This window comes from Agelaius phoeniceus, chromosome 9 (genome assembly GCF_051311805.1).
Source record: "Agelaius phoeniceus isolate bAgePho1 chromosome 9, bAgePho1.hap1, whole genome shotgun sequence".
Lineage (NCBI taxonomy): Eukaryota > Metazoa > Chordata > Aves > Passeriformes > Icteridae > Agelaius > Agelaius phoeniceus.
In genome coordinates this window covers 17,763,425-17,778,954 of record NC_135273.1, presented here as the reverse complement: position 1 = coordinate 17,778,954, position 15,530 = coordinate 17,763,425, and the positions used below count along the sequence as shown (strand labels likewise).

General features: G+C 40.1%; 1 protein-coding gene across 1 annotated transcript in view; it reads right to left on the bottom strand.

The window, feature by feature from the left end:
• VSTM4 (V-set and transmembrane domain containing 4) overlaps nt 1-15,530 on the bottom strand; it is a 31,650-nt gene that overhangs the window by 11,510 nt on the left and 4,610 nt on the right. Inside the window, exons 2-7 of the mRNA XM_054637546.2 lie at nt 14,380-14,778; nt 10,683-10,751; nt 9,788-9,895; nt 7,231-7,264; nt 2,203-2,315; nt 1,305-1,366 (exon numbers count right to left, since the gene is read on the bottom strand). Coding sequence (XP_054493521.2) covers nt 1,305-1,366; nt 2,203-2,315; nt 7,231-7,264; nt 9,788-9,895; nt 10,683-10,751; nt 14,380-14,778 — 785 coding nt within the window. The remainder of the gene's footprint in view (nt 1-1,304; nt 1,367-2,202; nt 2,316-7,230; nt 7,265-9,787; nt 9,896-10,682; nt 10,752-14,379; nt 14,779-15,530) is intronic.

Genomic DNA, 15,530 nt, shown 5'->3' with positions numbered 1-15,530 from the left:
AGTGTTTTAACTGGTGAAAGCTTTCCTAAGAGGGCTGAAGACTGCCTGATTACTGCTGTGCCCAGGTGTTGGGATTTACTCTGGGTGCTCAGCAAAGGGTGGCTCTCACCCCTGGTGCCAAGTGCTCTCATCTGTCTTTGTGCTCTTAGCATAGCTTTGGCCTGCCACATGTCAACACAAGACTTTTTTCAAGGAGTTTTAAAACTCTGCCTCTTCCTCGACCACAGCCTGACCTGTATAATCAGAGTCTGGCTGAGGGGTGATCCCAGCAGGACCAGTAGAGGAACAATGATCTCCATACCCAAGAGGTAAAATTGCCTATGGTATTAGCTGAGCTGTTCTCAAGTCACCTGGCATTATGCCCAGGTATCCAGGGTTGTAAAAAGTAGAGGTTTTTTATTGATAATTGGTGAGAAGGCTCCCAGTTCTAAGCCTTACCTGAAAGTGAAACCATCACATGGCATTTGAGTTATTCCAGTGGCATAATTTTAGGCGCCCGCCTTCACCTAATATAGAAAGTTGGTCTCTCTGGGATCTCTCTATTGCCAGAGAAGAAAGGATTCCCAAAAAGCAACTTAGAGCAGTAGTCTGAATTACCACAAGTATCAGACTCTGGCTCTAACTCATCTCTCTTTCTATTGCCTACACACAGAACAGAGCAGACCACAGCAGCTGTAGGCATCTGAAGTGAGTTGGTATAAAACTGTCACTCTATTACCAATGGATGTCTTGTCCAGGCACTGCTTTAAAACAAAAGCAGAGAAACATCTCACCATCCATCTGGTTTGTCTGGCATGTATCTGCAAGGCTATTTTTCAAACAGAAACTTGTTTGAGAAACCCAAGAGAAACTGTCATATGAAGGGTTTTTCCTTAGTATGAGCTATATATATTCATGTTATTCCTGCACTTCTGACTTACACCAATGAAGTGCAGAATAAGGCTCCTCATTTCTCACTTGAAAAGTCTCAAAAGAAGTGTGAACAGTACAGTTATGATTCTGTCAGTAACTGGTATTTTTTTCCAAAACACCAGCTGCTAGAAGCACGTGAGAATGAATAGCAGGTTTCATTTAAGGGCAGGTCAAGTTTGTAGACATGACAACAGTCAGAAAGCTGGAAAACATAATATAGTGTAACATAATGCTCAAAATTAAAAGAACCAAGATAATTCATCATTTGAAAAATTATTATTAAAAAAAAAGGACTTGTATGATAATATCTGAACTTAGAGTTCTGGCAACATACAGCATTTGTATTGAGAGAGAAGAATATACAAAAAATTATGTCATAGAAAGTTACTCACCAGGATCAATTTTCTTTGAGGTTTCAAGAGCTTGGGCTTTGGGAAATTATTGGCAATTGGAGCTACAAAAATAAATATTAAGGCATCATTTCACATCATTATCATTCACTGTCAGTTTTAGTATATGTATTAGCAATCCATAAATTACATATTAATAGAAAATTAGAAGCAAATGCATGTACTTATATATGCGTTTAACCACATTTCAGGTATTTTATCCAAGGAAACATAATGAATGTTTTGAATTACAAAAATTCATAAGATTGAAGAATCTGATATGCAAGATATGCTGTTTGTATGCAAATGCTAGAGCAATTTACCCCCTGGGAACTGATCATTTGTGACCTAACCAACAGCAAATCTTCAGGTGCTTTCCCTCTTCTCTCCCACTGGCTTAGCACTGGCAGCATTGCTCAGAAAGTGAGACAGACCCTGGAGCTGCAAATCCTCTTGGAAAATGAAGTCTCCAAGAGGCTGGTCTCTATCCACTCAGTTTGCTTGACTTCCCAAGTGCATGGGCAGTTTTAAAGAGTGCAATGTGCTGGCTTCCCTCAGAATACCCCCAAAATGAAATTTCAACTTGCCTAACTTTAATCTTCTCTTTGAGCAGGGTGAATATTGCTGCAGAGGTTCCTCTCTCTCCTCTAGTTAGTGGGAGCTGAGACGTCCTGCTTGGACTCACTGAGTAGGAGTGAGTCCATCACATCTCAGGATGGCTAAAGCTGCAGGGAGGTGCCAGCCTGTCCCACAGCAGGTACAGGGCATTTCCTCCCCCCAGATGGGAGCAAGAACAGGCAGAGACAGTGGCAAAGTGCAGGATTCCTGACGTCCCACACTCTGCTGTCCCTCCATGGTTGTGCTCAGGATTTGAAATATCTCTGTGCTTCTGTTTTCATACCTTTTGCTGGGATGGCTGGTGGCTGCTCCAGTTTCTCTTTCTCCTTCTTTTTCTTTACCTTCTTAGGCTGTAGAGGAGACATGCTTGTCACACTGGTAACTGTCTCCCCAGAGCTGCAAAGCACAGGCCCAAAAGTGAGGGGAAAATGTAGGCAAAGGAGGGAATGAAAGTTTGTCCCTGTGAGTTCAGGCAAACACATCATCTTCCACTTGTGGGAGTCTGTGCCCAACAACCTGGAATGTGATCTGGGTATAAAATGAAAAACCTCTTATGGGAGTTTGAAATGATCTGGGTTTTGCATTTTTTCAGCCATATAATATGGGTGAGAAACTCAAAGAGTCTCACTCATCCTGGCATAGAAAATGCAAACTGTCAGGTTTAAACAAGATCCATTTCATAGCACCTATTCCTTAAAAGCATGTATGACCCCACTGCTGCACCCAGAGTGAACTTCTGCCCAGCTGCCCTCGAGGCTCAGAGGCTCAGGCAGATTACAATAGTTGCATAAGCTCCCATGGGAACTGAATGGAAAAGCAAAATCTTTGATGCAGATTCTGGGCTAAGACTGGCTGAGGGACTAGAAGAGCATGCAGCATGTCTTCAGGCAGCTCAAAAACCCACATCTGCAAAATCTGGCGTCTTCAAGGGGGCCAGTGTGCCCAGGGAATATAAAACAAGAAGCTCTGCTCCACTCTCTAACTCAAGCATTCCCCAGTGTATCTGTGGTGAAAAGGTGCTCTTAGCTATGAGGGAAGAATACAAGTTATACTGCAAACAGACTCTTTTCTGCTGGATTTTTTTACCCTTATCACCTCCCAAAGGCTGAGATCAAAAACCCTGCCTTGAATATTCAGGCTTGGATCTGCAGTCAGGTTGCAGTGGCTGTCACTGTGGGTCACTGAGCTGTGGGAACTGACTCTGCAGGGGCTCCCTGCTTGCAGGTAAAGGGGAATGAAATTGTCCTGGCTTAAGTGGGAATGAAAGGAATCTTAACTTACAGCTGGGGTGTGGGGAGAGTGTAAACCATTCAGTTATGGTGACTACAGTGATGGAGGTGACTTGGTAAGCAGTGGCTGCTCAGCTGCACCTGCTCCTGGGCTCACCCTGGGGAAGGTTAGGGCAGTTTGGTTGTGCTTCAACAGGGACCCTTCCTTCTGTGCTCTGAGTTCCACCATGCCATGGAACACAACCAGGCTCTCCATGGTCGTAACACTGCTAACACTTATTTCACTGAATTTTATATCATTTGTCCCAAGCTCCTGTTCCTCTCCAGATTCTTTTGCATGATGGAATATTCTCTTTATTAACAGAATAAAATATTCTTTATATTAATAGAGTAAAGTATTCAGGGCAAAAGACTTAATGAAGGTTAAGATGTCTCAGCTATTGCCCACGCAAGAACAACAAAATTACAGACACATTTTACACAGTTGTAAATTCAAATGAATGTCACTACCACTGGTAAAATCATTTTGGATTTATACTTGTGTGGATTGCAAGAAGACTCTGGTTTGCTGGTATTCTGTTCTACTTCATGTACTCAGTCAAAAACATAGGTTTGCTGCCAAACTTTCTAAAAAGTGTTTAAAAAATAAAATATGTTCGTGATTTACAAATAAATCACATTTTATGTAAACTGAGGGCTGCACTGAAACATTTTCTAAATCTTCCTGCTTGACTATAAACCTATCCCACAACAACCATCTGTTTCTATACTAAAATCAAGATGAAATGGTTTAAAACCAGCAGAAAATGAAATTGTTCTGCTTGGCTTCTTGTACAAACAGCAAACTACTAAGAAGAAAGACTACCAAAAAGGAGATGAGAATGCTTTTTTAAAAATATTTTTGGTTTTAATAATCCAAGGTCGTTAAGGCAGATGCATAGCCTAAAGATGCTGTTGTTACAACATAACTTCTTTAAGCTTAGTGTCAATTCATTGCATTAGTTATTATTTCTGCTTTGCCAGGAAAAGTGAAGCTACAAAGAAATGTATTTGAGACTTGCAGATTTCTTTTAAATACCAGGGCCACACAGGGTTAACTAATTCTGGGAGATACAATAACTATACTTGCTGTCTCAGAACTGAGCTCCTCAAACCAAACAAGGAGGCTCAGAAAAGACTCCTTGGCCCAGAAACACTGCTTCTTTGTGAGCTTGTCTTGTTCTATGCCTAAAAGGAAAGTTAGTTTTTTATCTCCAGCTCCTTCTTCAGCCCCTGGGCTTCTATTTCAACGGTGTCATGTTGTGCATTTCTTGAAGGATCTAATGAGTTTATAGAGAGCAAGAATAATATGGGTGCTTGGGGAAGTATCCTGTGGAAGATGTGTAATGATCATGGAACAGGGCAGCAGTTGCCCTGAAGGTCGTGGCTGTTGCTAGACCTGGAAAACTACTGAATTTTGGCTTTGCTGTCCTTATTAGAGTCTAGGATGTGGGACTCTTCCTGTTGCCAACTAAGTCAGCTATTTTCTCTTGTCAAAGGTCTGCAGGGGGGTGACAAAAAATTCACTTGAGTGAATTGGGAGTTACTTGGATATTTTCCAGGTAGCAGAGCTGTGTGAAAAGGTGCCAGGGATATCTGGATTCTTGTTTCTGGTTCCATGCAGCAGTAAGTGCTCCTGTAATGTGAGATTGGCACTGTGGAACCAAGGTGTTGAGAAGGACAGCTTTCTGAGGAAAACTCTTTATTTACCTCCAATTACTTATCTCCAGAAGAGCAGTAACTGAAGGACTAGAGAGTTCAGGCCAACACAAACATGAAAGACAGAAAAAAATGTTCCTGCTTTCAAAGCTTTACCTCCTGGGGGTTTCTGGATCTGAAAACTGGCAAAATGATCCAACAACAAGGAAAATAATATGAAGAAGGATATTTAAAGAAAATACCAGAAAATGCAATTAGGTGGTTTGGAAAACTAAAAATAACTATACTATTTTATTTAGGTAGTTATTTTTAAAATGTGGTAAAGAAATGGGTTTTGGTCAACTCATTTTTTTTCCTTAATTTGTTATTGGTCAAGTAGCAAACCAAAACCTAAACATTTGCTTTCTTATACTCAGGAAATCTGGAATTAATTTTCTTTCCTACCACAGCCATTTTTGAGACCTGGGGCAAATGATTTAGCCTGCTGTGCTTTAGATTCCAATCAAAAGCAAAAACATCATTCTGATGTCAAGACATAAAATATTTTAAGATGCTTAGGTACTACTGCAGTGGGAATACAGACATTTCTTAGACACCAGACTATTAATGTAATTTTGAAAGTGGACTCTACTCTGTGTCTGAAATATCACTAAGGGAGTTGGAGTTGAGCTTCTCTAATCAAGGCTGAATTTTGCACAGTAGTAATTTTAAATGACAAGAATCTCATGCAAATTAGTTAATCAGTTTGGCCTAATAGATATTTAGACAGTAGGCTTTGGGTCTAAATGTGTTGAATTAAGTTCCAAGACAAGGAATTTGCAGGTGAAGAGCAATGAGTTTGAAGGAAGTGATGGTTTGTATTTTGAGCAGAGGATGAAAAATAAATGGTCCCAAGTGTGAAACATAATTATGATGCTGGCAACTCTGTCATAGGTATTTAATTTTAAAGCCCCAAAGTCAATGCACTTTAGGCATGCATTTGTGTGATTGAGGATTTCATTAGCATAGCTTGTCACACTGAAATGCATGAAACCATGTTTTTATCCATATAGAGTCATGCATTTCTTTCAGTTCTAGAGAATCTGTTTTATGGTGAAGAAATCACATTGGCTTGTTTTCTCCCTAAGTTCAGTGTTTGCAGCAGCATCACTGCTACATCATCTATTCCAGAGAGCCAGAGTTTGCAGTGTGCATTTTTATCTCACTGCCATGCTCCGTTTTTTCAGTTGGGTCTCATTTTTCTTCTCTTTTTATGTTCCCTACCAGTATACTTTCATTTCCTCCCCCTTCCCATTCTTTTTGGTTTGTTTGTTTTTTGTAATTCCAACTTTGTCCCAGCAGTTAATAAAGAAGGGGGAAAGCGAACACATCCAGGAAGAAATGAAAACTGCTGAGCTGTCTCTAAATTTTTGGGTGGTGCAATGGCTGGTCAAGGTCACAGAACAAAGATCTGTCCATAAATAATGTGGAAGTTTTGGTTTGTACTGGCCTCTCCTGAACCCTGTGCTGCTTTGTTTTGATTTCACTTCCATCTGAGTGGCAGTTAAATTGAATACCATGATAATCCCATGAGAATGCACTAAAAATCACACTGTTGGAGGATCTAGGGTGTGCTATACTTGGCATTGAATCCCACAGTGTCTAAAGAGACTATGAGAAACAGTATGTGATACCAAGAGGTACTGGATTTAAACTGCAAGGCTAGAAACACATGGTTTCTGTCACTGAAAACTGGGAAACAGCTGTGTTTCTGTGTTGTTATGAGGCATCTCTCTTTCATCTTTTTTGTTTGTAAAATATTTGTCATATATTGTTACTGCAGTTCCAGTCCAATATACATATCAGGAAAATCATAAAATGGATTTATAGCTTTATAGCCACACCATAAAAACCTTATGGCAGCTGATGGTATTTAAAGGGACAGTGATTAACACTGCAGCAGAAGAATTCTTCCCACCACTTTGAGTCTTCAGCTGGGAACAGACTATGGGCCTTGAAAATCTGCTTTTGAACGCCACTCCCTCCCTGAGTGTGGGACTCCGTGGGTAACAGTGTGATTGGGTCTGTGTGCTTGGAGAGTTTAAGTCATTACCATCCCATGAGGTGTTGGGGAACTCTAGAAACCAAGACAGAATGAAAGTAGGCTTCTTCAGAAAGCAATTCAGAACACCAAGGAGAGGCTTGTCACTGGAACATCTGCAGGACCTACAGCTAGCCCAGGCAGATTCTCCCTTTTCATGAACAGCAGGAACATCCAGGGATCTGGGAATCTTTATGTTCCCATGAGCATTTTGAAAACATTACTCCAGTTCTTCAGCACACATAGCAAAACAAATCCAGAACTGGTACCTTGGTTTAGAGCAAAGAGATGTGTAATCTCCTACCTGTTCTGGGGGCATTTCACCAGGTAATGCTTCACTGTTAAAGAAAAGAAAAAAAAGAAAGAAAATGTAGCTTCACACCAACATAGTTTATGTGCTTCAAATGAGCACTGCAGACAGACCTGTGTTGCTGAGATGATGGAGTTGCCAGGTTGTTACTGGGAGAGCTAATGACAGTCACCATACATTGTATTGTGCTTTAAAATGCAGTCTGACTGAAGAAGACATAGCACAAATGCAGAAGACATAGCTAGTCTTGGGAGAGGGGAATGCATTAAACAACACCAAAAATCTGCTGTGGAAATGCTGGGCAACACACATTCCAGTGGTCAGCCCAGCCAAAAGACAGCTTGCTAAGGAAAAGCACAGCAGGCCAGTAATTTTACTCTGAAGACTTTTATTTCCCTTGTGGTGCCTGTATTTATTTCCAGAAGCCTGAAATAAACCATTCACCCACAGGAGCCACGGCTGTTGCTAATGTAAGTCAGATTGTGGCCACAGGCATAAAGGGATCCCTTCTGGGATCAGATCAGAGGTCCAGTCCAGCCACCATCCTGTCTCTGACAGCTGTGTGTGTGAGCTGTGTAAATCCTTCTTCATATTCCTTTGAGTCAGTAGTCCTGAGCAAGGGCAGCTGCCCCCACTGCAGCCTTTTAGGAGCCAGGGTTATTAAGATGCTCTTTTGTGGCTTTGTGGCTTCTATGCCTCTCTTAAAGGACAGACTCTGGCTCTTCTGGTCAACCTACTGCCAATTTATATCTCAAAAGGATGAGAGAGTGCATCCCTGGGTCATGATGTGAAGTTGCATGCAACACAGACGTGCCCCTACCTTCTCATTCTCTGTTCTTTAAAGGGCCATGAAAAGCAGACACTCACATGATCCTGCCCCTCTCTATGGGAAAGTTTTCATATTTGGACTTTGCTAAATTGTCCCATTCTAAGGCAGCTATGCTGCTCCCAGGTGGTGCATTTTGATCCTAAGGAAATGGGTGCTGAGGGCACTAGGAGCTGGGACTAATACAGAAACAATGTTTCAGCCAGTCAAGGCAGTGCTTCTGTCTACCTGACAGGCCTTTTTTAAATGTATAGGAGAACAGTAGGCCCAATCCTTCAGGAGTAAGGGAATGCTCATGTACAGTGCTGACACGTTTTTGAGCATGCAAATATTCAGATATTTGGGTAGCAAAGAAGGTTTTAGCAGCTCCAAAGAACCTACTTTTTCTCTTTTGTAAATCCTTATCCTATATTGTATATTATTTCAATATTTAGCTGGTGTTGGTTCAATGTAAATAGACCTTTCCTTCAAGCTACTTGTATGCTCACAGCAATAAATTGACAAAAACAAGCAAATTCTAACCCAATGTCTGCTCAAGAAGAACTGGGATACATCAGTCTAGTGCTTGTGGCTTCAGGGTGACTCACCATGACCAACACACTTAAGTGTGGGTACTCTCTTGGCACAAAACCTTTGTCATCACTTAACAGGGTAAGAAGAATAACATCAATCTTGCTCCTTCCTCTTGGCAAGCAGAGTTGTTGGGTTCAGTTAGAATCAGAGATACTCTGCTAAGTGCACTACCAGGAAGATGGAGCCACAATCTGAAATGTGTTTGTGGTCAGGCAAGGGTTTCTCTATACATCTATTTCCAGCTTGCATGTCTTCTCACTGGTGTATCTGAGTCCCTCATTCCTTCCTGGGACCTGTGTAGGCTGCAGAGGCAGCAAAGTTATCATTCTCTCCTGTCATTAACAAAGCAACTCACTAACCAGGCTCCTCCTGAAAGCTTCTGTTCAGAGGTGGTCCTTACACTCTCCTCTGATGTGGTGGCTGCTAAGTGTGCTGGTATCTCATCCCTGCAGCTTGTGTGAGGTCTCCAAATAAACCACTTTCAAACTGCACTGGTTACATCACAGATCTGAAATAGCACTTCCATTTACAACAACACTGCTTTGATGCTGCCTCTTTGAGAAACCCTCTCTGAGGCCAAGAATGACACAGTAACCCTTGATTTTGAAATATCATTATGAAAAGACAGATTTGAATGTCAAAATGATGCTTTAGTTTCAGAAAATACTGCAAGTGAGATTGTGCTAATAAAACCCCTCAAATTCCCAAGAATATTGACAACTACTCAAGAAAGGAGAATAAAATAGAACAGAGTTAAGATTTTAACATTGCTTTGAAACCCCTCTACACATTTGGAGAAAAATGACTCATGCAAAATTTTAGCTTCTGGTCAGAATGCAACTTAATGATTCAGCATTTGGTCTCCTCTGAAAGAAGTTCCAACTACTTTAAACTTATGTTGGTGCAAAGGTAGAAGATTTTTGAAAAGCCCAAAGGAAATTTAGTTTTATTTCCTCTCTATTTAAAGGGAAGAAAATGCCTGTGTTCTAATTTGGCTGGCAGAATTTTTCTCTTCCTACTAATTTTAATTAAAATTACAATCAAGGTAAGGAAATACTTATTTTTCCTGCTTTCTCTGCATTCTCTTCTCCTCTCCCCCTACTCCATTTTAGGCAAGGGCTTTACAGTCATCAAGAATGGCATTTCACTCACCTGTGGATCTCCTCTTGTTCAGAAGGGACTGGCAGAGAATGACAAGTGTGAACAGGAGGACACTGATGATTCCTATGGAGCACACAAACACAGCGTACACGTACAGATCTGAAACCAAGCACAGATTATGGTCAGTGCTGCAGCTGATGCTTCATGACAATGGGACAGGAAAAAAGTTACAAGATCTAAACAGACTCTGGTCCAATAGATTTAGGGTAACAGTTCAGAAGTAGTTTAACCCTCTTGAAACTTTCCTATAGTATCCTGCTCAGTTTGAAATTTGGTTGAAGTCTGCATAAATGCAAATAGGCATAACTGCACTTATGAGTTGTGCCTTTCAGGAGCAAACAAAGAACTGGTTTGGAGATTTTTTGAGCAACAACTCAAAACCCAAAAGGACTTCATTTGGGTTATTTCCCAGCTCAAACAGCTGTTTTGTTTCATTTTGTTTTGTTTTTGTAACAAAGAAAAAAAAGCAAACACACAATAAAACACAAAAAGTGGCAGTAGGGAGAGTGCTGAGTAGCTGGGGAAGAAGGAAGTCTGCAATTGCTTCTTCGCTGGCAGCACTGGCTTGAAATTTTTGTATGATTATTTTTTTCTTTTCCAAACTACAGCCTTAGTCTCCCCTCATGGCTTTTATTCAGGTGTTGTAAAATATTTCCAGTGGTTATTTTCCCATTGGCCATATCAGATAGATGAGAAACTGAAGCTGGACTCTTCCATTCTCTTTTGTCCAGTAACTCTTGTACTTTGTGGGATAATTTCTCAGGCAAGGCTGGGTTTGCACAGGAACTAGCAAAGTTGGTCCTGATTTGGGGCACTTTAGTTGTTCTGTCCATTGGACTAAACTAACATCATGTATAAACACAGTAGCAGTTAGATGTATCTTTACCTTCAAAAAACTTCCAAGCTTCATGATTTTTCTTGAAAGTGGGATGATCAGAAGATTTTGATGAAATCACTGAAAGAAACCAAACAAGACATGAAAAAAATTGAAAAATGAGTGGCATAAAAAGTTTGAACCTCTGGAAGTAAATATATTTTGCCTTAGACTTCAGTGTCCCAAGATCTTGCTTTGTCTAATAGCCTTTTGATGAAACAGTTCAGAATTGTCACAGAATTGTCCTCTCTGTTTCAGGAGGATGGATGACTGTCAATATGATAACAGCTGTACAGTCTAGAACCAGAATGCAAATGCTCTGACTGCTGAAATGTTGTTCAAAACCCCCTCTCCTCTCCTCAGCCAGATTGTTTATGCATGCTGATATTTTTTATGATATCAGATTAGATGATGTCACTTAGGCCAATTCTATGGGATTTCTTTCTCTACTAATCACTGCAATGAAATGGGAGTCTGGCAATGTCCTCCAGATTGCCTGTGAGGTCTGAACCTCCAAGAGAGCTTCATGTGGCAAATCATTAGAGAACAAGTATCTTACTGGCAAGGGAATTCACTAAGGAGTGCCCTGCAGGCATGTGAAGGGTGAGGCTAGATCAATGGATATACAACTTTCAGGACCAATGAAATCTTCTCTTCAGTTGGGATGGGAAGCTCATCCTGAATATTTTAACAAATTGCTCATTTGTTACATGAAAGCATCACATGTGTAGATTTTTGGCAAGTATTTCAGGATAACTTCCCTGAGAAAAGGGCTTTTGTTCATTTTGGGAAAAAAATAATCTTGCATTCGTGTATCTTGCAAAATTTTTACTGTTAGAAATTGCCACATGTTACTAATATTTAAGAACTCAGACTTTCTTCTATGGGAAAATCTGATAAATAATTTTTCCAACAAGACAGATTGTTGTGATCATCTCCTTGTTTTTGTTGTCCATGCCAGTAGGATTATAGTTGGACTGCCTAATTTTCTATGTTTGTCCTCCTACAAGTAGTCTCTTCTCTTGGATTGTAAACCATTTGGAACATCTTCCTAAGAGATGTGCAGTATCATGAGGGATTGCTAATTGTAAATGATGTTTTTGGGATGCTTTTTTTGAATACTGTTCTGAGAAGAATACTGATTATTTTGATTTTTCTGATAGGAAGGGAGCAGAAGAACCATTTTTCTGATTTTTTTTTCTCTGATAAATTTGGCTTTTTGTGTATTCTCTGCTATAATTGACTTGGTTTTAGTCTGACATTGATGACACAAGCCCAGGAAGAGATGCCTTTAATGAGAATATGGGGGAGGAGAAAAAGTTGAACTTAACTTAGACAGAAGACACTGTGTGGTTGGATTAGGAGGCACTTCTTGGCAACACTGGCACATGGGTTTCTCTTGGTTTTATTAACAAGATTTAACAATAGCCTTCTTATAAATGCTATCTGATGTCTTGTATTCACAACACTGAAATGGGCAAACTTGCAACAAATTTCAAATTTCAGGTGGACCTTCTGAAAACACTACAGAGTTGCTGTAGTTGACACAAGTGCAGGAACAGAAAACTGTAAGGATTCCATCTCCACAAAAAGGCTTCTTTTCCAAAGAAATGTATTTTGCCATCAAAGTAGAAGCCAGATATGTAAGTAAAATTTAAATGTCATCATTACATAGAAAGGAATTGCAGCCTGTAACTCAACTGTTTTTCTGTAAGTCCAATATGTGTATTTGTACAAATTTATGTGTTGTGACAAAATGTATTTGCAACTTATTAATGGCCTATGCAAATTTGCACAAGCAAACTTGCTAGCAAATAACAAAATCTGAATATAAATTAATAGCAGTCTATACTACAGATCCAGCTGTCAACTTGCTTCAAGAGCAAGTTACATTTTGAAGAAGCAGAATTATCCTTTTCCCCCGGAAATCTGCGTCTTGCACAGTAACGTCCTCTTTCTGTGTAAATATTTTTTTTTAAAAAAGAAACTCTTCTATTTCTGCCTCTACTTGATGTGCAAAGTTTTAAGAAATTTGTCTGGTGCTTTAGCATAGAGATACTATTTTGAATTTGGGCATAACTGCAGACACATTACTGGAACAAAATGTTAGGCAACACAGCAACTGTGATGTGGTGGAACACTGGTGCCTTATTTGATAAAGCACAAGCAGTACAACTTAAGTATCCAAATGCTTCAGGCAATTTGTATTGCTCCGTTTGCTGTATCCTGGGTCTAACTGTAATAGAAGTAAATCCCTTTGCAATAAAAAGTGTAACTGATCATAATATAAAATACCAAATGTGTTTGGAATAAAATTTCCTTGAAAAGCCCAAGTGTTACTGTTGGGAAAACTGGAAACTTTATCAGTACTTGGAAAAGAGCTACCTTCCCTCTCAAGCACAGCAAGTACTGGGCACTCAGGGTGCATTAGGCAAATGCTAGCAAAGGTGGTCCTTTGCTTCCAGTCAAGAGGCTTTAAGTGGCAAAACAGTTGCTATGACATTTAAAGACATGCAGTATTTCAGATATATTTTGGTATCTTTAATCTAGATTTAGAGTTAGAATAAATATGCTTTTAAGAGGCGAGGGTGGTTGTGGTGTTTGCCTCAGATCCCCACAGGGTGTCAAAAACTCTCTGCAGGCTGTCCAGCCTTCCTCTCTTGTCTCAGGTTTCCTGCTCTGCTTTGGGTCATTTGAAGTGGAGAGCAGCAATATAGCTGAGCAGATAGTGTGAAAATGATGAAGTCATGAAGTCTCAAATCCCTATTCTAATCATATATTCATGACTCATACTCGAAATCTGGGTAGAAATATTATTTAAGGACTGGACTGAAAAATTATGGATTTCCTTCTTTTCAATAATTTCATCGATCTGAACTCCATAGTTTAGCTATGAAAAGTAATGAGAGGTTTCAGTGGTATAATTAGCAATAGCCTGAGAAGCTATGAAAGATGTGGAGTGTCTCTTTGTGAGGAGGAATATGACAGGTGGGGTGACAATATTTTATATTGCTTTTTCTTCTGCTGCCACTTACTTGGAACATGCCATTCCATCTCCAAGGACTCCTGACAAATCCACATGTTTCTACTACAGGCATTTAGGAACCTACATCATTCAGTGAATGAGAAAACACTCAACACTGCTTTCTGGCATTATCTTTAAAGTTGTCCCTGTGAGATATGAACTTTTCTGTTTATAGAGACACAAGCAGAGTAGTTTGCCAGCTAGCACTGATGGCACAGCTGCTAAACAAAACCACCTCTGCAAGGGAGTCTGTTCCCAAAATCCAACTTCACCCATCTCTGAAAGTGTGGTGACTTAAGATTTGAGCTTATCCATACCAATGGGATGGCTTGTTTTCAACTTGGTTCACATCTGCCATTTGTTGCTGGTCATTTTATCCAAAGTTCAATACCAGCAAGCTGGCCATTGCTTTTGTAGCTCTGCTTTCTGGCTGCAAGTGGTATAAACAATAGTACTGAAGTGAGAGTAAAAGTCCTACTTACCAACTGCTGCTAGGCTAGAACTAAGACCAAGGGAAACACTAAGAGAGAGGCAAAATGTGAATATTAGGTTTTCTTCTCCTATGCACAGATTACACTCAAAAATAATCTAAATTCAAATGTCTTATGGGCGAATTTGCAAGAAAAAAAAGGGATCACAGGATTTCAAGAAGAAATTATAGACTTGAAATCAGTAATCTCTCACCTCTTATTTCAGTAGCTGCTGTACCATTTGACCATGCTGTCCACTTATTTCTGTGTTTGCCAATTTCCTGTACTTTGCATATATAATGTCCTTGATCTGTTTGCTGGAGGCTTAAAATAAGAAATTTGTACATAGTTCCATGTTCCTCTTTAAGAAGATGAAGTCTTTGTTTGTGAAAATGATGAGTATAATTTCCATAATACTGGACAGACCCAAACTTTGTCATTTTGATCATCAGGTGCTCCTGGGCAGGTGATGCAGCAAAAACCCACCGCACAGCCAGCAAATTGTCTATCTTCCTCTTTTGAGAAATGTGGCAGTAAAGAGTAGCATTATCCCCCTCAGAGTATTGCACCATTGGTCCAGGAGAGACTGTCACATTTAAAGCCTCACAAACATCTGTAAGGAAAGAAAAGATGGTGAGAATTCTCCATAATGGCACAACAGCACCATAATCTGTCCCAGCACGCAAGCCCACAGCAGGTAAACTGATGGTATCTGTTTAGTGTGCAGTAATTTAATGACCTTGTAGAACCTGACATTGTCTGCCTCTCTGTGAATGTTAAGGATGGCAGGGGACCCTCCTTAGTGAGTCTGCCCCAGCATTTTTTCTGTCACTAATCAATAACCTAGAGCTGATGTGGAGACCCTGCTACTGTCACAGGACCAACTTCACGTAATCTTTTATCGGTCTTTTAACAGCTTTGGAAACTGCTCTGTGATCAGCTCTTCTGACAGCTTGCATCTTTCTTAGGAATTCCAGGCTAAATGCTTTCAATACCCAGTTTATGCTCATTTGTTCCTGTGCCAGCTTTAAGCTTAAAATAGCGCTTTCTTCTCTAGAGCTTACTTCCTGACTCCATATACAAAACAATTATCTGGCCTCAGCCTTTGCTTTGTTGAGCTAAAGAAGACAAGCTCTGTTAGTTTCCTCTAGTAAAGTAGTGTCTTTCCTATTCACCCTAACAGCCCTTCTCTACATTGGTTACAGTTTCAATTTTGGGTTTGATTGGTGTTTGTTTTTTTTTTTTAATGTAATTGACTGCAGTTACAGGCAGTGTCTAGAAAGAAGTTCTTCAATGTCCTGTGGAATACTCACAGTACTGCTCAGATTTGACTGGGATATACCTTGCCTGGTATATCCCAGAATT